Source organism: Symsagittifera roscoffensis, chromosome 1, assembly GCF_963678635.1.
Source record: "Symsagittifera roscoffensis chromosome 1, txSymRosc1.1, whole genome shotgun sequence".
NCBI lineage: Eukaryota > Metazoa > Xenacoelomorpha > Acoela > Convolutidae > Symsagittifera > Symsagittifera roscoffensis.
Genome location: NC_087062.1, coordinates 15,313,987 through 15,334,863, shown reverse-complemented (window position 1 = coordinate 15,334,863; position 20,877 = coordinate 15,313,987). Strand labels below are relative to the sequence as shown.

General features: G+C 35.3%; 1 protein-coding gene across 3 annotated transcripts in view; it reads left to right on the top strand.

Moving 5' to 3' along the window:
* The window catches only part of LOC134849099 (coiled-coil domain-containing protein 181-like), a 479,610-nt gene extending 459,071 nt beyond the window's left edge, over window positions 1-20,539 (top strand). The window contains exons 2-10 of one of the 3 annotated variants that reach the window (XM_063866494.1): window positions 1,510-1,563; window positions 4,856-5,050; window positions 5,635-5,956; window positions 6,821-7,001; window positions 12,818-12,953; window positions 13,102-13,197; window positions 13,430-13,444; window positions 16,756-16,901; window positions 19,984-20,539. In XM_063866494.1, coding sequence (XP_063722564.1) covers window positions 1,525-1,563; window positions 4,856-5,050; window positions 5,635-5,956; window positions 6,821-7,001; window positions 12,818-12,953; window positions 13,102-13,197; window positions 13,430-13,444; window positions 16,756-16,901; window positions 19,984-20,152 — 1,299 coding nt within the window. In that variant the 5' untranslated portion in view covers window positions 1,510-1,524 and the 3' untranslated portion in view covers window positions 20,153-20,539. Of the gene's footprint in view, window positions 1-1,509; window positions 1,564-4,855; window positions 5,051-5,634; window positions 5,957-6,820; window positions 7,002-12,817; window positions 12,954-13,101; window positions 13,198-13,349; window positions 13,377-13,429; window positions 13,445-16,755; window positions 16,902-19,983 lie in introns of all 3 variants that reach the window. The other 2 variants (XM_063866486.1, XM_063866503.1) reach the window with 2 other exon arrangements.
* Window positions 20,540-20,877: the final 338 nt, after the last annotated feature.

The window sequence follows — 20,877 nt, the reverse complement described above, 5'->3', positions numbered from 1 at the left end:
TCAAACAAACAGTTTGATAGCTGCTGAAAAAAATTATAAAAAACACGTTTGTGTGTGTGTGTGTGTTTTCAATATGTTTTCCCTTAAAACTTTTAAATCCGTGGACTGTCTACTTGAAGCTAAATAGTTTTGACTAGTTATAAAATTTCTTTTGGTTGAGAAGGATCAAATTTTGTCAAGCTTTTAATCAGATGCATTGATTTTAATACGAGGTAGCAAATCGGTCAAATTTCCCCAAATTTGATCAACTTCTCTGACCTCTGGCAACGCATGGAAAAAACCCGCCAGTTAGGTAATGTCTGATTTTACTGGAAATTTCGCTCTTTGATGATGCAATTTCTGAATAATATAACAATTGCGCAACAAAGCTTTGGATTGGCGCCCGAGAAGATAATGTAATTGACCGATTGCTTTTTTTCTAGACTAAAATTAACCCGCTTGATTTAAAATATTTGCATAAAATTGAAAGTAGCGGGCTGGTTTCCCTAGGGATTTAGTTTTGGCATTGGACGCTTCCCTTATGTTCGCAAATGTCAAGAGCAATGTGGTGCGTATCTTAACTTCCTTCTTGAAAAATTAGTGGCCAATAAGTGTTAATAATAATTCTTTGTTCTACAATAATTGTACTTGTCCCAAAAATCATTCTCATTTAAAAAAAATTATTTTTGTTCCAATCAATTATTTTTCCCGACCCCTGTCCCGTCATATGGTACCTGGTAACGATTTGCCATCCCTATTAAGATTTAATTCTACGTTTAAGCATATGAGAGTTTGGTTGTATTTCACCCCATCTGTTGATAATTTGAAATGTGGGAAAATGCCCGTTAAAGAGCCCAGGATTTTGTACCTGTTAATGAATCTCCCCTTTTTAAAATGGGGAATAGTTAAAGAGGGCCTATGTATCATATTATCAGCACGAAAAGCTGACGGGACATCTGCGAGCTTATGTAGCCGCTACATAAGCTCATATGCATTGATTTTAATGCGAGGTAGCAAATCGGTCAAATTTCCCCAAATTTGATCAACTTCGTTGACCTCTGACAAACGCATGGAAAAAACCCGCCAGCTACCTAATGTCTGATTTTACTGGAAATTGTTTGCTTAGATCCCGCTGGTAAAATAGAATCATTTCAGTAGCAGCTCGATACGCAGAATTTAAAATGAAAGCTGAAATGATCCTATTTTACCTTGCCAGAGCGCTTCAATTTTGAAACGGAGATGCACTTCAGAGGCGCCAATAAGACCATGTTTAGTTTTTAAAATGCGGAAGGTTTTGTAACGAATTCACCTCGTTTGCAAGAGATCCGAAAGGTCAAATGATCATTCATTCAATTTTTATGTTCTCTATCATTCATTCAATTTCTTATGATATCTGCGTCATGGCATGTTGGTAAGCTCTAAATCAAAATCTTGATAGCAGAAGAAGCTATGGCGTGATTTATGATTCCGGTTCTGTGTTTTTGTCTGATTTGATCATAAATTTTAATAAATGTCGATGATGGTTTTCAGATCTTTTGATCTCCGATGGAAGTAGAAGCGCCTTCAAGCCCTCAACCATACGAGGTACAAAATTATTATTTTTATTTTTTTTAGTTAACCAGCCCGAGGATAGAATGAATCTTTGTAACAGAAAGAAAAAACAAGAATAAAAAAGTGATTGAAAAAGCGTATAATCAGATGAATTGATGATCATGGAAAATGAGCAATTAATCAAGTTTAATCAACAAAAGTAATAAACTTGAAAAAATGGACAAGAGAAGGCTTGAATTCCTGTTGGCATTATACGTAAAACCAGGGGCGGATCTAGGATTTTCTCTCGGGGGGGGGGGGGGCGGCAAAAAGTTTTGGGACTTTTTTTAGGTCGACCAAATTGATTTTTCGAGTTCTCCTAATGCACTAAAAAGACGGTGTTTTGGCCAAATTTTCTGCACCGCAGGCAAATTTTTGAAAAAAAAAACATTTTTGAAAAAACTTTTTGGAAAATGTTGACAAAAAAAATCGCGTTTTTTTGGCGCGCGCTCCCCCTCAAAGTTAGTATATCTTGGCGCCTTTAGAAAAATTTTAGGGTCGGTCGCCCGAAAATAGATTTCTTAAAAAGTACCAAAGGGTCCCTGAGAAGGAAGCGTCCGCCCCTTTTATCTCTTCCGAAGTATAGAAAACCTTATAATAATGATGTTGCGCTAGGATTTTGGATAAGGGCGAAGCTTTTGTTACATAGCGAAATCCTTTTTATTGTAAATATTGTCCCAAAAGTCTTGTAAGATTTGACGCTGTGGAGTTGTAGTAATTTGACCACGTCACTGAAAGCGTGTTTGTGGAACTATGGCGTAGGGTGCTTTTATCCGGCCAATTTTGACTACCTCAAAAAAACTCCTTGTCTAGGGTCACTTGTCTTATCTCATTTAAGACCTTTTAGCTGTTACCTTTATTCCAAAAAATATCAAAAATTGACGCAATGTCGATAAAAAAGTGGTCTACACTTTCGTGTTTCAGACTAAATTACACGGAAGGGTCGATGAGTCTGTACTACGAATTTGCAGTATAGGGCGTATGTATCAATTACAAATCCATTTTTGCAGCTTTTTTCCTGATTGAATTGCCTTTTTCTCCAAAAAACTAAAGAGTAATTTCATATTTTTTGCACTTGCGATCAGCCTGATTTTTTCTAACTTAACTCGCAAACAAAAGTGTTAATTGAAAGTGGAAAGTGTTCACTTATTCACTGACTTTTTTGCTATAATCACGATCTACCATTAGAAATTTCAAACTATCTGTTCTCTGATTTATTTGTGACTATTGTTTGTGATGTCTTAAGTGTGCGTGGCTGACTGGTTAGTGCGTGAGACTCATAATCTCTAGGTCGTAGTAGGTCGCAGATCGAACCCGGGACATAGCCGAATTTTTACCAAATCGAGACTTATTTCTACTTTTTTTAGCCTTTTATAGAGCTGCTTTTTGTCGTGTTTTCGCTAGTGTGTGCGAAGTGAAGCTTCGCCTATGTGTAATTGATTTTTCTGAAAAAAATGAATTTCTGAAGTTTAGATTTTTCTTTCTTCATTTAGACCTTGTTTGGTCGTAAAATTTAAAAAGAACTGGTGATAGTTTGTGTGATCGGAAAGTTTTCTGCTACTTACGCAGCTACCGAATATTTTTGTTAATTGTCTATAACCGTAGTGAAACACTTACATAGGTCGTTAATTTTTTTGAGGAAAACGTTTGAAAAGTTGTACACGCTTATTTTTGATTTCTCAGTTTCGTGTGATTTGTTTCTTGAGTTTAATTCTACATTATTTCCTAAAAGGAAGCCAATTTACGCTCTCAAATAATCAAATTGCAATTAGGGTCAAAATTTGAATGACTCTTGTTTCGAAAAAGGATGTTATTTTGAAGATTTCCCAGCGGAATAAAGTATCCCAGTTTTCTCAAAGAAAATCCTAAAATTTGCTGGAATTTGAAAGATTTTCAAGGTGATGTACTAGTAATTTTTTGGAATTTCGAAATGTTTTTTATTTCATGAAAATTTCATTCAAATTTTTTTGGTTCCTGTTGTTCATTGACAGTTTCCTACTGTCTGTTGTCTATGTTTCATTATAAGGTATGAAAGAATTATAGAGCTCTTTCACTTCAATTCAGAAAATGCTCGATTCTATCTGTAAAAATCAGTGACCTAGATAAAAAAGCTAAAAGAAACGATCGGCATTAGAATCTCGTAATTAAAAAGAAGTCTAGTTTTGTCTCATCCAAAACCCGCATCTCATAGTTTTAGTTTTGCCCTTTTAGCAAATTTCTATACGACCTAGTTTGATGCTACGAAGCCGGCAAAAAATATATGTCAAAACTTGACAGGAAGAAAAACAGCTACAAAAAAACGAAAGTAATCGTTAGTTGGAAACATAAATTATCTATCTATTTATTAAATTAGATTTTTCAGGAAATAAAATTTCAGCATTTCCACGGCTGTTGTCAACACGATGATCCAGTGAATCTGTTTGATAATTTGTTTTGATAAAGAAGTCCCATGTCCCGATTTGATAACGCTTGAAAATCCGTAGCGTGAAAAAATTGGCCTTTATTCAAAACTATGTAACACTAGTTATGAATGAAGGCCGATTTTTTTACGCTACGGATTTTCAAGCGTTATCAATCAAATCGGAACATGAAACTTCTTTATCAAAATAATTTATCAAACAGATTCACTGGATCATCGTGTCTTTGACAATAGCCGTGGAAATGCCGAAACTCATTGCCTGAAGAATCGAATTTAACAAATAATTGCAATATTTATGCTGATACATAATTTAGGTTACCAACTAAGGATTGCTTTCGTTTTTTGTTGTAGCTGTTTTTCTTCCTGTCAAGTTTTGACATATTTTTCACCGGCTGCGTTACATCAAACTAGGTCGTATGAAAGTTTGCTCTGTTCATTCCAGACTTTAAAACAGGACTTTCCGTTACTTTTTACTCTAATTTTTAAGGACTGACAGCTCCCATTTCGGATTAGTCTAACCTTTTTTTGTGCTCAATTCCCGCATAGTAAAATTTAAGTTCAATGTTAATATAACGCTGTTGGCTTAAGCTTTTGGAGCTCCATTGACGCAATTTTTTCAAGATCACAAAAATAACTTTGTATAGTTTGCGTTATAGCTTTCGTCAAATTTGTTGCTGGCTAACAGACCAGCTTTTTCTGTAATAATTTTCTTTTCTCTTTTAGACTATTGTCATAGAATTTTGGAGAAAATGTGGTTTTTAATTGTGGGTATTGAGTCCGCCTAAGTATGAGCATTTAAGGCTTTTTGCTTCGCATGTCTTGATCAAAAAAAATCGAAAGATTTCTAAAATCATTTTGATTGCATAGAGTGAAGAACCCCAAATGTCACAAGACCAGCTGAAAGCTATGTCAGTGTTGGAAAAGGAGGGAAGTCCCCAGTCGCAGTCGTCTGGATCTCAGGAGGATCACGACCACAACCCGGAGATGTCTGCATTCGCAGTGCACAACAGCAACAACAACACAATGGAGTCAGAGAACGACATCGAACAGCGAATTCAGAAGGTAAGGATGATTACAAGGGAAGCGGTGGAAAAGTGGCTAAGTCTGCTTCGAAGCCGTAGATATTCGAAGCTCACTATGATCCGACGGTTTTGCAACATTACCCAGCCCAGAAAATTGAACGAAAAAACGCATATTCTTCTAAACCAGGGGCGCAACAGTGTTACCATAGAGAGCGAAACAGTTCGTATTTTTTCCCTCTCCCTTGTGAATAAATCGTCTCAAAATATGGCGCGAACTATGGTTATTATTAGGGTGAAAGACCGCATCGCTCTCTGAAATAAAATCTATTAAGCCCACTACCACAATTTCCAAAAGCACCATTTGTCTAATACAATAGCCTGCTCTTAGTTGTCTAGTTTTGGAGCGGGTCCGTTTTCTTTGTGCATGATCAAGCAATGTGTTATTGTTTTTTTTTGAAAGTATGATTCATTGGGAGACAAAGAGTTGAGGTACGTTCTATGAAGTGAAAATTTATCTTCCTCTTCCTTACGCGTAGAACTTTTTTTTGTTTTGAATGGCGTCTCAATACATTCGTCTCGTTCTCAAAATGAATGAAAACTGGTCCCACTAAAACTTTTTTCTAGGCAAATCAAGATCTAGCCAAACAACCTCAGCCTCAACAAGAACGAGAGAAGCGCATCAAGTTCAAAGAAAACCTGATCGACTTCGAGGCGCCTCCCGACAACCCGCCGATGTCTCCGGACTCGACGACTACTCAAGACGGAGTTGCTCCAAATGCGACCTCCGACGAGACAAAAGAGCAGGAAGCAGGCTGTGTTCTGGTTGAGAAGGAGGGAAAGTTCGAGCTGTTTGGCGAAAACGAAGACACCTCCAAATCTAAAACAGCCTCAGAATCATCCATCGAAGATATCCTCGGTCTGAATGACAGCAAGAAGTCCAACTCAGGTCCGTTAGAGAAAAACACAGTAATTTCAGCAAAAATACATTTGCTCAGGCTATTGTTTTGCAGTCTCTTTGTTTCTTTTAATTGCTCCGGCCACTTCCCGAATGGCTTATTTGTTTTTTTTTTCTCAATGCACTTTGACTACTTCAAACAGAACTCGTAGAGTGTCATGTTCGGTGGCATATTAAAGCCATTTGAGCCGTGCTTCGGATTTTTAAAAAAAAGAAAACAGAAGTCGAGTAAAGCTGAATGAAGTAAAGAGTCAATTAGTGATTTTTTTTTTCAGGAAAGGCGATTGCCATTAAAAGGTTTCAGAAATTACATGCTGTCTTAAATTCAACAATGTTTATGTATATTCCAAGGCCAATAAACTTTTGCGCTAAATTAAATGGCGCGTTGTATATGTTTCTTCAGTCAGTGCAAGAAATTGCTCAAAATTCATAAGTATAAGCTCTTTCCTTAACAATGTTGAGGGTTTTTTGAGGTGAAAAGTTTTTGCAATAATTAACACGTTTTAAAATTCTTCTCAAAATGGGCTGACGTTTTCACAGACCCAAAATACGTGAAGAACTGTAAATATTTAAAACTATATTTATCAGCCGGCGGCTAATCAATGCAATTAGTCCATGCAATAATCAATGCAATTAGTCCATGCAATAATCAATGCAATTAGTCCATGCAATAATCAATGCAATTAGTCCATGCAATAATCAATGCAATTAGTCCATGCAATAATCAATGCAATTAGTCCATGCAATAATCAATGCAATTAGTCCATGCAATAATCAATGCAATTAGTCCATGCAATAATCAATGCAATTAGAAGAAAATCGTATTCGCTGATTTGAATATTTGTTATTGTCCAGGTGAAACGGAACACACAAATTCAAGATCAAATGAATTTCAACGGGAGGATAAATCAGAGAGGAAAAGCAGACCTATGTCAGCGCCGAATTCGAAAGCAGCTTTGCGAAACGGACTTCCGCCTGTCTCGTATCAAAACCCTCCGCCGAGGCCCAAATCAGCAGGACACGACAAACTATCTAGGTACCTGTACTTTTTTGTCAAGTTTTTTGTATTGCACTTTTTTCTGAGTAGATGAACGTAGTTCAGACTCTTATATAGGTCGGGATGATTTTTTAGCTCCCCCCCCCCCCCCATCTGCAAAATTATTCAAATGAAAAATTTGTTCACATTATTCGATTATGAAAATTGGCATACGGACTATAAGGCCATGGCAAACATATTTGGTCTTAATAGTCAGCCTTGTAAAACCACCCGTTACACCATAAAATTGATGCTCGTGTTTTGGAAGGAAATTTTTTTTCAGTCTCAAATTTACCTTTTTGCTGTTTGAATTTTGATTTCTTTTTCAGTTCAGTTCATTTCTTTTGTTAAAAGGAAAGCAAATTCTTCTATCGAACAGCAACAGTGTAAACGTCATGAAAAACGTGCTCGACTTCTAATTTCGAGAATAGAATTTTGATATCAGATTTCCCAGCGAAATAAAATTTCAAACCTATTGATCCAGTTTTCTCAAATTATGTCAATTTTATCCAAAAAATAGTCAATCACAAATTGTTCTTGAAATTCAAATAGCTTTAAGGCTAACTATTTTTCCCCAAAAAATGCAAAAGAGATTTTTTCAAAAGTGTGTTTTTTCCTGTTTACTTGCGTTCATTGACTCTTTTCCAGCTGCCTCTTGGCTATGTTTACACTAGCGAACTTAAGTGTAATAGATCGACTCTTTTTTTTCTAATCTAAGTCGCAAACATTGGTGGCACCTTTATGGCTTTTTGATTGCATGTGCTTTAACATTCGAATAGTAATAAGTTAACAAAGTTGATGCATTTTTAGTTCATCAATGATCCGAAAAAAGCTATTTGTTTCAAACAACAACCATAATAAAAACTCGATTTCAGAAACTTTCTTACTCAATATATTTCGAAATTTTTCAAATGTAAATGTATAGATAATGTGACTTGATGCAGATATGCATACTGTGCTTTCCAATTTACTACATACAAATTTAGTGTGGATGCCTTCAGTTTGTAATATTCTAAGTTATTACTTGCAAAATTGTGTCTGTTTGTATTTGGTGCCGCATCGCATTGGCAATTTATTAGAATAAGTTGCTGCTTTATTTGACCTGTGTTTGACGATTGTTAAGCGTTCGTGACCGAGAGGGCAGTGCGTGAAGCGCCAATTCTCGAGGTCGCAGGTTATAAAGCGGCTTTTTGTCGTTTTCTCTCTAGTGTTTGCGAAGCGCAGCTTCTTCTCTGTTGAAAATTAGCATTGCATATTTTAAAGATTTTAAATTGCACTTGAGCTCGGGTTTTTGAGAACCTTGATTGTTTCCATGTGCCAGTTCAGTCAAAATGTATTAAAAACTAATGAACGAAAAAGCGGAGTTTCTCCTAATTATATCGTTTTTTTTTATATATATTTAGTCTGAGTTGACTTCAATGAAGTAAGAGACTCAGTTGACTTTGAAAAAGTCGGGTGTTTTTTTGTATATTTTAAAGAAATAGTCTGAATTGACTTGATTTGATTTTTTAAATAAAACACAGGGTTAAAAATACCAACTCAAATAAAAATTGCTCTGAATGTGAAAATAAAAATGGCTGGAAAAATTGCGCTCGACGTTTACTGTCAAAAATGGATGTTTTAATAATGCGTAGCTGAATGAACAAATTCTCGATTGATGCATGTTTCTTAGCTGACTCGATATGTTGCAAAATGTCTGTCATAAAAGTATTTAAAAAAGTAAGAGACTTTAAGGTGAAATTAGTAATTTGTTCTATGAAACTGGATGATGAAAAAAATCCGTGTGTTTTTCACAATATCTTTGTGCTCATAAATACTTTCGATTTTGTTAGCTATTTTAGATTTGCAGTTATTTGTTAATCGGCAAATATATAGGTTTTGGTTCTCGTTTTTTTTCCAATGGTCATTTTCGTATAAATTTTGTACACATATTTTTGGCTAACCAACCATAAAGTTTGTTAAAGAGGATCTTTTGGCGTCTAAATAAACTAATTTTGAGGGAGAGCGCTTTTGAAATTTATCATATGGTCGAAGAGGCTATTTTCCCCGATTACATGGTCTTGCAGAGTAGAAAATATCTGTTCGATCTAAATCTTCGGACTCGTAAAAAAAAAACGTTTCTGGGAATTCTATTTGCAAAGGGGTGAATTTCACTACCAGGTACAAAATCCGCTTAATCCTTGATTTAGTTCTTTAGAAGCGGTTATTCTTTGCTCGATACCATAAGATGGGTAGAAATCCGGCCGTGATAAACTGATCTTATAAAGCTGTTCATATTTACCAGGAGATAGTAGTAAAATTTGAGTGCGAGCCATTGGTTAGTTTAACTGTCTAAGTGCCAATCTTAGAAAAGGAACATTCAATAAATATTCTTTTTGATGTATTTTTTAACAAATAAGGCTGTCAAAGGTCAGTGTGTAACTGGAATCAATAAATTTTGCATTGAATTTACATTCAACTCGCTTGTCTTAAGTGTTATTTTTTTTACTGAATTTATCAAGTTTTTTTGAGACGATTAATCGACAAAGGAAGGGACCAACATACGACCTGTACAGCTCTTCACGGAGAACTGCTGTTGCGCCCTATGTTCACAAAAAAGTGCTTTTTTGGCGGAGTGAAATCAACTTTCTTTAATTGGTCCTCGTTGAAGCCTTTTAGGGGAAATTCTTAAAAATTTTGAACATCCAAGAATTTTTTAAACTTATTTTATAGTTTTTGCTTAACTTTTTTCTTGATAACTTCGGTAACTGAAATGAGTTTGATTCAATATTTGTTTCATGCGTAATTGAGCTTTAAGGTCAGAACCAAAAAAAAAACTTTCGGTGAAATTTATCTGATAATTTTCAAGTAAATAATCGGAGCGTATTAGTCTTGTAGCGCTTGTTTTGTACTTGTTAAGTAATAAATTTCAGGTGGCTTTGTTTTTGTCTAGGATCTGTTACTGTTTTATGAGCAAATTTTTAACAGGTCTTTTCTTCAAATGCACCGCTAAAAGAGTCATTTTTTACTGAAGAACAATAACTCTTGTTTTGAACATAATCACCAGTTAAACCTTCGAAGACGCGACTGAAAAAAATTAAAAGGCGCCTTAATGATCGTCTCAATGCAAGTAAGCTGCGATAGTACCAAGTCCTGCTATTTTTGATGATCCAATTTTTTACAAAATTAATTATTCAATGTATATTGATACTCCATCGAATAATGTGATTTTCTTTGAATTTGATTGTTAGTTGGCCGAAAAAGTGTTGCTCAAAATTTGATTTTTTTGCGATAAAGTTGACAATCTGCTTTTCTTGAAGCTTTACTGGCTACTTGTAAAATTGATTTGCCGTGGCATTATTATAGAAGGCGAGTTTTCCGAGAAATTTTCAAACGTTTAAATTATTTAGAATGCTCGTTATCATTTCTCGATTGCTTGTCTTATCCCATTAGTTTCGACATACTTAATTCTATCCTAATTTAAAGTGTTCCTTGAAACCACCCTCACAGAGTTTTCAAATGGACGCTGGGAGTTTTATATCCATTCCACGTCCTCGAGCTCTCTCTGCAATTGATAGGTGAGTACTCAATCAATATTGGTGTTATCGAAAGAAGTTGTTATTTTCAAGCTCCGATGTCAAGGAAGAATTAAAAAAGTTTTCTGGAAACAGTGATCTGTTGGCAACCAGGGGCAGGCGCGAGGCGTGGTTAGTGTTGTTAGCTTTTTGCTGTTTGCACTCGATCAGTGACTCGGTTGCTTACAGATCTCAGTTGGATATAGTGCATTGTATACGAACGTCACCTGTATAAGAACCCTAGCGTATTGCTTTCCAATCACCCGTTCTACTAACTGTGCCAAGCACCTTAAAATAGTTTTAACAAAATTCATAATTTCAACTACCGAACCACATGTGTATTTGACGATCGAATCCTAAATGAAAAATTGTCTGTAGGGCTGTTCCACTCAAGCCCCTGCGGCAATACGAAACAGCCTGATATATAAGTGAAATTTCAATCATTTGAAAGACATTGCAGACCATTTTATTTAAAAAAATGCAATAACTTCAAATCGATCAAAGTAAAAAAAAGTTCAAAAAATTTAACTCGTATCTGGGACTCGAACTGACTCATCTGGTATATTGGGTAATTGCTTTACCATTTTACTATCAGGTTCTAGTATTACCACAGTTAATGTCCAGTGAAGTCAATAGGAGACATATGTTTTAAAAGGATATAAAATTATTTCAATAACACAGAAGACAAAAATGGAAGCAATTCAATTTCTTTAAATAAAACTGAGCAACCTCCAATTTTTTCCCATTCGAAGCATTTTATCAAATGAGTGATGACACTGAAAACCGCTGGTGTTTATCTTTTTTAGCTTAGGACATATGAATGTTTCATTTCGATTGAAATTGAACGTTTTTTATTAATTTTTCAAAATATTTTTTTTGTCTTGGATGATTGAAGATTCGTATTTGTCTACTCCGCTTGGGAGTGCCCGACAGATACACTCGACAACCAACCCTTCTGAATCAACAGATTGAAAATTTTGAAATGTTTCACTTTCAAAAATGAGCAAGTTGAGAAAATAAAATTTTGTCTCCGATCGGGATTTGAATCTGGCCATTCGGCGTGTGGGACCAAAACATTTACGCTCGGCTATGGTAGAAGACAAAATAAAACCATTTAAAGTTTTTAAAATTATATCATTCTCTTTTTAATTCCTCGATTCTTCCGGAAAAAAGTTGGATTTCTCCCAGTGAAAATTGAGTTTCCAATTTTGTTTTTTCCTTAGCTTGGGAAGCAAGTCATAATGGAAAAGCCGAGGAAAAATGGAGTTAACTTTGCGAGATTCCTTTCATATCCGTTTGATTGTATACAATAAAAACTCGCGACTGCTTGTTCAAATTCGACTGAACTCGTGCGCTGCGCGCGCACTTCCAAAAAGGTGGTGGAAAACGCCGACCACCCAGTTTAAAATGTGACAAAAGCATGGAATTGAGCCTTGCTGTGTACTGTAAATTTAAGTATCAAACTGAAAAAGATTTTTTAAAAACCTTTAGAATGCAATCGGGCTAGGGATCTAAGAAATAACTATAGTAATTTGTACACAAAAGATCGTGTTTAGTTAAAAAAAATTGATAAAAGTACGGTTGAAATTCATAGAGCTTCAAAGTCATGAATACTTTTTTTCGAAAATGCTTCCAAGTGCTCAGTCGTTGTTTTCTCGGTATTCTTGAATTCATTCCTTGACACTTATTGCAATTGTCTGTTGGCTATGTTTTCGTTCTTATTTTTAGCATCGTTATAGGTTTAATTAATGTTTCGTCTAATAAGAATAAGAATTTCTTTTCACTTCTCAAAATTTATTAATGATATTCCCTTTTCTGCTTGTTGACTGAAAATTTTCCGGTTTAGTGAAGCGATTGAGTAACATTCGTTATCTGAAAACTTTTTGGCTAAAGAAAACTTGATTTTACTAAAATGAAAGCTATTTAGCGTTTCCTAGGCAACAGTTCAGCTCATCTTGGCGCTACCTTAGCAAAAACTTCCAAAATGTATTTGAAAGTTATTGTGAAAAAAAAATCTTTAATTTCTTTTTTTTAATTTATTTTTTTTTGAAAAATGATGTCGATTATGCCTAATTCGCTAATTTTTATTTACAAGTTTGTATTATTTTTTATTTTCATCTCACCGCGTACAAACAAAAACTTCAACAAGTAATCGGCTATCCTTGTTTGAGACTTTTATTTGAATGCGTTACGAGATCAGTGAGACACCTGAACATTGCATTAATTTAAAAATGACATTGTTGATTATGTTTTGGTCTTCAGGGGTCACAGGAGTGCGGAGATGATCGAGGAGGCGAAGGAGTTGCAGAGGCAGAGACAGAGGGAGGAGAGTGAGAAGAGGCGGAAGGAACAGGATGAAAAGGAGCAGAAGGAAAAGGAGAACCGGGAAGCCTTTGAGGTCAGTAGATCGGATATTTTAAAGTATATGCCTCCTCTGTTGCAAAAGGGGCTCAGTACCATTATCAAATCCTTGTAATCTAAATATAGCCTTAGTATGGGGCAGTACTCACCTGTAAATATCGAGTGGATTCCGAACCTGTTTCTAGGCCTGGTGTCGTGAGAAGGAGGCGGAGGCGAAGGAGCAGCGAAAGAAACAACGGGAGGCAGTGAAGAAACTACAGGAACAAGAGGAAGACAAGGATGTGAGTAGTCGCCACGTCTTTGTATTTTTTACGTGAAATACTTAAGCTCCTGGTGGTCCAAATTTGAAGGAAATTAAAATACACGATGAGTTTTATGAGTCGTGAATCTTAAATTTATTTAAAGAAACTTTACTTAAATTTCATTGGTTTAGATCTACGATGACGCGTTTGGTGTCGAGGTTTGGACTGAATTTGTTAGCTTTAGGACGGATTATATTGTTAACTGTTTTAGATAGCTGAAAATGAAGTTAGATTTTTCCGTAGTTTAATATGAACCCTAACAAACCAAGTTTTTGAATAAAGTAATGCTGTTTGCTTTGTTTTATGTTAACTTAACACTTCTATGCTTGGTTTTGTTTGCCCTCATCTACAAATTCTCCCCTAAGACGCGAAAAAAATGTTAATGAATAAAGTGAATTGAGGGAAGACGTTTTGGGCTCAGATGTTTTTTTTCCTTAGAATAACTAAATAGTTTCAGCCGTAAAAAAGTTTGCTCTAAGAAGAAACAGAAAATGCGTTTTAGCGGCGCCTCAAATGTTACAATTTTTCGCCATTTTTGTTCTGACGACTGAAAGTGGGGAGGATTATGTCTTCGGGTATTGTTTTTTGTTTTGTTTTTCGGCGCAAAATCAGATGCCGCCAATAATGATCAGAATGGCTGGAGTGTTACACTAGCCAGCTTGCGAGCGTTACGTGTTTAGCACGAACTCTCTTTGTTGCCAACCTAACCCACAAGTAAAAGTGTTCAATCGAAATTTTTTTGTGGCACTTTTGCTATAATTACTATCTAGAGCATTGGAAAATTCGTAGCCTGTTCTCTGCTTATTTGTGGCGAGGGTTAGTGGTATATTAGGCTTTCGTGGTTGAGTGTTTAGGCGTGAGACTTATAATCTATAGGTCGCGGATGGAATCCAAGACGTCGCAGATATTTTTTTTACTTATTCGAGGCTTATTTTTCTTTTTCGTATTGCACTTTATAGAGCTGCTATTTTGTGTTTTTGATAGTGTTGGCGATGCGCAGGTTCGCCTCTTTGCATATATGTTTTTTCACTGTTTAGATTAATTTTTGCTCAGTCCAATTGCGAGCTAATATTTAAGTTATAATAGCACAACAATTTTTAGTCTCAGCAACGTAAAATAAGTTTTGAAGAATTTTTGGCAAAACAAGTGTTACAAAATATCAAAAAATGCAAAATTTAACTAAGTTTAATTTTGTTTTTAGTTTGTTTATTCGATGAAATTTTTGTCGAGTATGACTATAATATTAATGTTATAAGCTTTTGTATTTCCTCATCACAAAAATACCAAGTTTGAAAAAATATGATTATTTCTTTTTTAGTTTTTCGTAGTAATGTGGTCGGAACTTTCAGTCCTACCTGTACAGCGACAGTTATCTATGATTGACTTTTTTCATTTCTTATTATATATTAGATCAACGTTTGTCCGGTATAACGGAAATGGTTTCAGTAAATGATATTTTTTTAAATGCTTGCATCTCAATTGTCTTCAAGGGTATAAAGCTAAAATGCAAGATTTCAATTTTTGTTTTTACTTTGATTTTTCGACGAAAACTGTTCTCGAGTATGACTTATATACTAGTGTCTAAAGCTTTTGTTTTTTCCTCTCATCAGACCAAGCACAAAAAACAACAAACTTGAAAAAATTTTATTTTTTAAAAAAAAAATTGCGTATAATGTGGTCGGAACTCTGTGCTACTTGCACAGCGACAGTTACCTCTGAGTGACTTTTTTCATTTCTTTTTATTAATTGGATCAAGTTTGTCCGGTATACATGTTTAATTCATGCTTATAACGGAAAAGGATTCACTAAATGATATTTTTTACAATCCCAAATCTTTGAAAACAATTTGAAAGGTAAGCTCGAAATAAATACTTGCTTTTTCAATTGTATTCGAGTGTATAAAACTGAAATGAAATTAATGTGATTACCTAATAGCAATCAACTCTGAAGCTCAATATTTAAAATGGCTTGAATTTAGGCAAAAAGCGGTTTTTGTTTTGAAGATACGCTAGAATAAAGACCCCTGTGATCTCGTTCAAATAAGATTGAGTTTATCTGAAATGTCTTAGAACTTTTTTAAGTGTGCAAAAAATAATTAAGTCGATTATTTATTAGGTAAAGTTTTTATTCTGTAGGGAAATCTGAAAATTAAAAAAATCACACATCTTTCAGATTTCCCTACAGAATAAAACTTTACCAAATATATAATCAATCCAGTTTTCTCAAATGGGATTATTGTTATCAAAAAGTCATAATTTTTCTTGAGCCTGTCATAATTTGTTCTTGAAATTCAAATAGCTTGAAGGTCATCTTTTTTGATTTTAAAGTTAACGTTTTTTTTTCTGTTTCTTCGCGCGCATTGACTCTTATCCAACTATCTCATGGCTATGTTTATGTATTTATGGCTTAGAAAAAGTGAAAAAAAAACTTAATTCGATCTCAGCCGCGTTTTTCAGGAAGCCGCGTAGTGAAGAGTCTTATAAAGGTCTTATAAAGGTCCTATAAAGGTGAATTTTTTTTTCAGAAAGTCTTAAAATGCTCTAATAACTACAGATGTGCATTCATACTTATTCATGCTTTTATGAATGCACTTAGGTATATATGCACTTTTTGAGTCCAACTGAAATACATCTGCTGAAAGTTACATAAATAGCACTCTTCAAATTCCAACGTGGAAATGTTGCGAAAAAAAAACGTGAACAATTTTGAAAGTTGAATTTAATTTCTAGATTTCCAGCGGAATAAAAACTTGACCTATTGATACAATTTTCTCAAGTTGGGTTAGTGTTATCAAATAAGCCCCAATAATAAATTGTTGCAGAAATTTGAAGAGCTTAAGGGGCATCTATTTTTTTCTTTGAAATTCAAAAGAGTTTTTCAACAAAGTCAGTGTTTTTTATTTACTTGCGTTCATTGCTCTTTCCAACTGTCAGTTGGCTATGTTTTATCTTGTAGAAGCTTTGATACTTTGCAAAAATAGTTTTGCTAGATAGTGGGCCACTGTTCTTTTCTAAGACAGTGAAATCAGTAGCGGATTTGGGGGGGGCGGACGCCCCTCCCCTCAGGGATTCGACCCCCTGCGGACCCAAAGGGTCCCCCTTTGTACTATTTTGAGATATCCATTTTTGGCGGACTGACCCTAAAATTTTTCTGAAGGCGACTTTGGCGCCAATATATACTAATTTTGAGGGGGGAGCGCGCGCCGAAAAAACGCAATTTTTTGGTCGAAATTTTTCAAAAAGTGCATAAAAACGCTTTTTTGGCCTGTTTTTTCAAAAGTTTGCCTGCGGCGCAGAAGATTGGGTCAAAATGGGGTCTTTATAGTGATTTAGGAGAGCTCAGGAAATCAATTTGGTCTATCTAAAACAAAAGGTCGACAAAATAATCTTTTTTTTTTCAAAATCCGCCCCCATCCTCGAGAAAGTCCTAGATCCGCCCCTGGGTGAAATTGCTCATATATTGCATGTTGTTTGTCTGTCATGTATCTTTTTTCAAGTTACTTCTCAAATAATGATTGATGTGTGCTGTGTTTTGTAGAAGGACAAGGACGCGTTTGAGGAGTGGAAGCGGATGAAGAGTGAGCAGGAGAAGAAGGAGAGGATGTTCATGAAGTTCCAGAAGGAGGAGGAGGCCCAGTGGGTGGCCACCAGGAGCCAGAAGGACTGCGACAAGGCATACAGGAGGTACATTACACTTGAACTAACAATACTAGTTATGGCTCTTTTCTTTTACTCCTCCTCCAGTGTAAATGATAAAACGGGGCTGTATAAAATAGCAAATAGATAAAAAAAAAGAGCATAAACTTACCTAGCTTTATTTAGGCGTAATCGCGTGCTTTTTGTAGCTAAGTTTGCAGTTCCGGAATAACATTTCCTGTCGTGGTTCTGGAAAAAGTGGAAATACAATTCTGGTAGAAGGCTTCGGCATTATTGGCTGATGCATGACTATATATTCATTTTTACTAGTATTTTGGAACAAAATTTTAAAGAAATAACCTAGACAGTTCTTTTCTTTGCTCCTCTTCAACCAAATTACGGATATTTTATAAATGAAGAGAGCCGGAAAATTTTGGTGGATAATAGTATTGTGAAATCTGATTGGCTTATTTTTAATTAAAGTTTCTTTCAAAAGCTTCAATTTTTATGGTATTTTGTCTTTATGTTTAAGATACGGTCCCCGATAACACAACTGCTCTTAAAACACTATCGTAAACAGAAAACGAAGCGAAGTACAGAGTAGCATGCGTATCAAAATTAAACCAACAAACATGCTTACTTTGTTCACAAATTCGTCTTAGATTTGTTTGTTTCATTAAGTCATTTTTGCCATGTAGAAAATGCCTCTTGTTATCCTGATGCTCCCTCTTTTGTTCCGACCTTCGAAGAAAGTGGTTTTTTATTCAGTCACTTTTCAACTTTTTAACTAAGCATTTTTGACGGATTGTTTTATACCATCTGAAAGATATTGCTTTTCTCAGCTCAAATTCAATTAACGCACAATCAATGGATAATTAAGGCGCGAGATATGCGTTTTTATAACATGCATAAGCGGCGGGTTAATGCGTTCCAAATTGGATTGAGGCAAGTCGTTAGGTCGTATTTTTGTTCCGATTTTCGAAGAATATGGAATGCTTATGCCTGGCGTGCTTTTGTTTTTTATCAGTCAATTTTCGGCGATCTAACAAACAGTTTCAACAAAAAATTTGTTGCTTATCGAAGATATTGACTTCCTGAGCTCAAATGTAAAAAGATATTCTGGACTAAATTATGCGCGCTTTGAAGAATTTTATTCATAACGCTGAGAGCCTAACGCAAATTATTTATGCGCAGCGAATTATCCCGCAGATTAAAAATGTTCCAAATTGAATTGAGGCTAGCTAATCGGTCATTTTAATTTCGTACGACTCAAATTTTCGCACTTGATCTTTGATATTGTCCGAAATTTATTGATGTTCAATGTTTTCTTCTCCCAAAAACTATTCGATATGGATTGAATAGCAGTCGGAACATAACTTGTATGCCCTGGTGTACGAGCAGTCTTGTTAAACACGTCCCTTTGTAGTTTGCATTAGCGTGTGGAAGGATAATTTAAAAAAAACTTTATTTTGCCTTCGACTATTTCTTCAATTTTTCAAACAAAAAACTATTAAAACGGCCTTTGAGTGCAGTTGCAACATTTAGAGCTTCGCCCTGATGTACGAGCAAGAGCAGTGTTGTTATGTTTTTTGGATTTCCTCCATGAAAAATTGAGTAGTTTGTTGCTAAATTCAATGTTTGCATTCGGTTAAAAGTTGGGTTAGTCATTTGCCGTGGTGGAGTTTCGTTGACATAAGTTTTTTTTTTATCTTAAGGCGTTTGTGAGATCCATTTTGTTTAAGAGTAATGGACGTAGCGAAGACTCTTATGTAGGTCTTGCTGTTTTTTTTCAGTCCTAAAAAGTCTTAAAACTCTCCAATAACTACAGATGTGCATTCATAGATATTGATGCATTTATGAATGCACTTAGGTATATATGCTTTTTTTGAGTTCAAAAGAAATTAATCTACTGAAAGTAATGTAAATAGTTTTCTCCAAATACAAACGTGGAAATGGCGCAAAAAACATGAAATTTTTCTGGTCTCGAAAGTGGAATTTATTTTTTGATTCCCAGCGGAATAAAAACTTTACCTATTGATCCAGTTTTCTCAACTTAGGTCCATGTTATCAAAAAAGTGCCAATCATAAATTGTTTTAGAAATTCTCTTTTTTAAGAGGCATCTATTTTTTTCTTTGAAAATCGAAAGATTTTTTAAACAAAGTGAGTGTTTTTTTGTTTACTTACGTCCATTACTTTTTTCCAATCTTCGATTGGCTATGTTTTGTGTTTACTTGCGTTAATTGCTCGTTTCAATCTTCGATTGGCTGTTTTTGAACTCCAATTATCTAAGTAGTCCATACCAATCTATATTCACGTGATATTCTTTCGGGCTTGATGCTAATCTACAATGGTGCCAAAAACTTCTTCCCTGCAAAAATCGAACACCTGACCTGCAGTGCAGATATTTGTCGACCAAAAAGCTTATGACCAAATTTTTGTGTTGTTTTGAAGGTTCGCTCTTCCATTGTGAAAATGCTAGATCCGCCCCTACTTTAGAGGCAGAGGTAATCTGTCTATTATCAATACTGACTACCATAGTGGTACGAGCTTTTCAGTTTGTGAACGTCTCTCTTATTTGGGAAGCCTGTAGGTCATAATGAACACCAAATGAACGCTAAATTGCGACAGTCTGCGATTACCAGTTGAATTATCATTTTCAAGTTCGTTTAGTCAGAAGTAGAGACCAAGTGTCTGAGGTATGAAGTCGTATGTTACTTGGATGAAACCAGACTTTGGTACATGCAATTCTTTATATTTAAACCCAATAATATATTTTTGAATAGTTGTTCAACTTCAGTTTGTGGCGCCTAGCTTTATCTTAAGCTCTTGGTTGAGTGTATCTAATGAGCTGACTGAACGAGATAATAATGCGTCTATGATTTACTTCGGATGGAGGCGCGGCAATTGAAAAGATACAATTATTGGTGAAGTTTGATAACAGTCTCATTACCATTAAATTAAATAATTAAGGCATCCGCTCGGACAAATCATTAATTACTTTATAAATCGATCAGATCTTAAGTACGTATAATGTATTCAAAGTGGACTTTGGTATGTTCTTAAAAGGCTTACCTTGTTCGTAATAGTGAGTATTCTTCCTAGTGAAATGTAAAATGATGTTTGTTCTAGATGGCTGAAACAGAAAAGGCGCCAAGAACTGGAGGAGAAAAGCTTCTTGTTGACATCTCGCGCCTCCTCCGCCGTCCTCACTCGGAAGAGTCGAAAGTCCGCTCAGATGGCTCAAGCCATCAAACTGGCTCAGCAATTCAAGTTCATTGACCATTATGGTTACAGATAAACTCCGATATCATGTCACAACAGCCTAACCGAGAACCGAACATAGGCGAAGCGAACCCGCCGACAAAGCTGCAAATGGCACTTAATGTATAGGTAAAGCGAAAAGACTTACCAACATACGAACTTTAACTTACTAAAATTGTGAATAATTAGTTAACTGGACTACTAAGATGCCGCACGAATTGCATGTAGTGTTATAGATTTATTCGCGTTCCAAACCGAAAATAGCTGTCTTGTTGAGTCTATCGCATTTATTATCGTTCAATGGCAAAGGCAGAGTCGCTGATTATTGAGGCCATGAGTTGTAATTAAGTTTCGTTGTTTTAAAAGCACTTGTACAAAGATGTAAAGCTGTGTAAAATAGTGTAAATACAGAATTAACAATTTCATGTGCATTTTTGGTTTCCAATCTAAGTAAGTTTGACGATTCCAAACAAATGGTGTTTAATCGTGGTTGTAATTTTTTCTCTGACACATTTGGTGAGTGTTTACATGTGAGTCCATTTTGAAGAGTCGATGAACGTATTTCAGACTCATATAGGTCGCGATGATTTTGTTCTTTTTTTTCAGTAAAAGTTAAAATTTGTTCTGGCTCCACTTTCTTTTTCGCGGTTTGACTTTTGATTTTTTTTGAGTTCAGTTCATTTCCTTTGTCGAAAGACGTGATCATGTTCTAGTTTCGTTGAAGTAATTATCGAATTTCCCAGCGAAATAAAAATTTTTTGT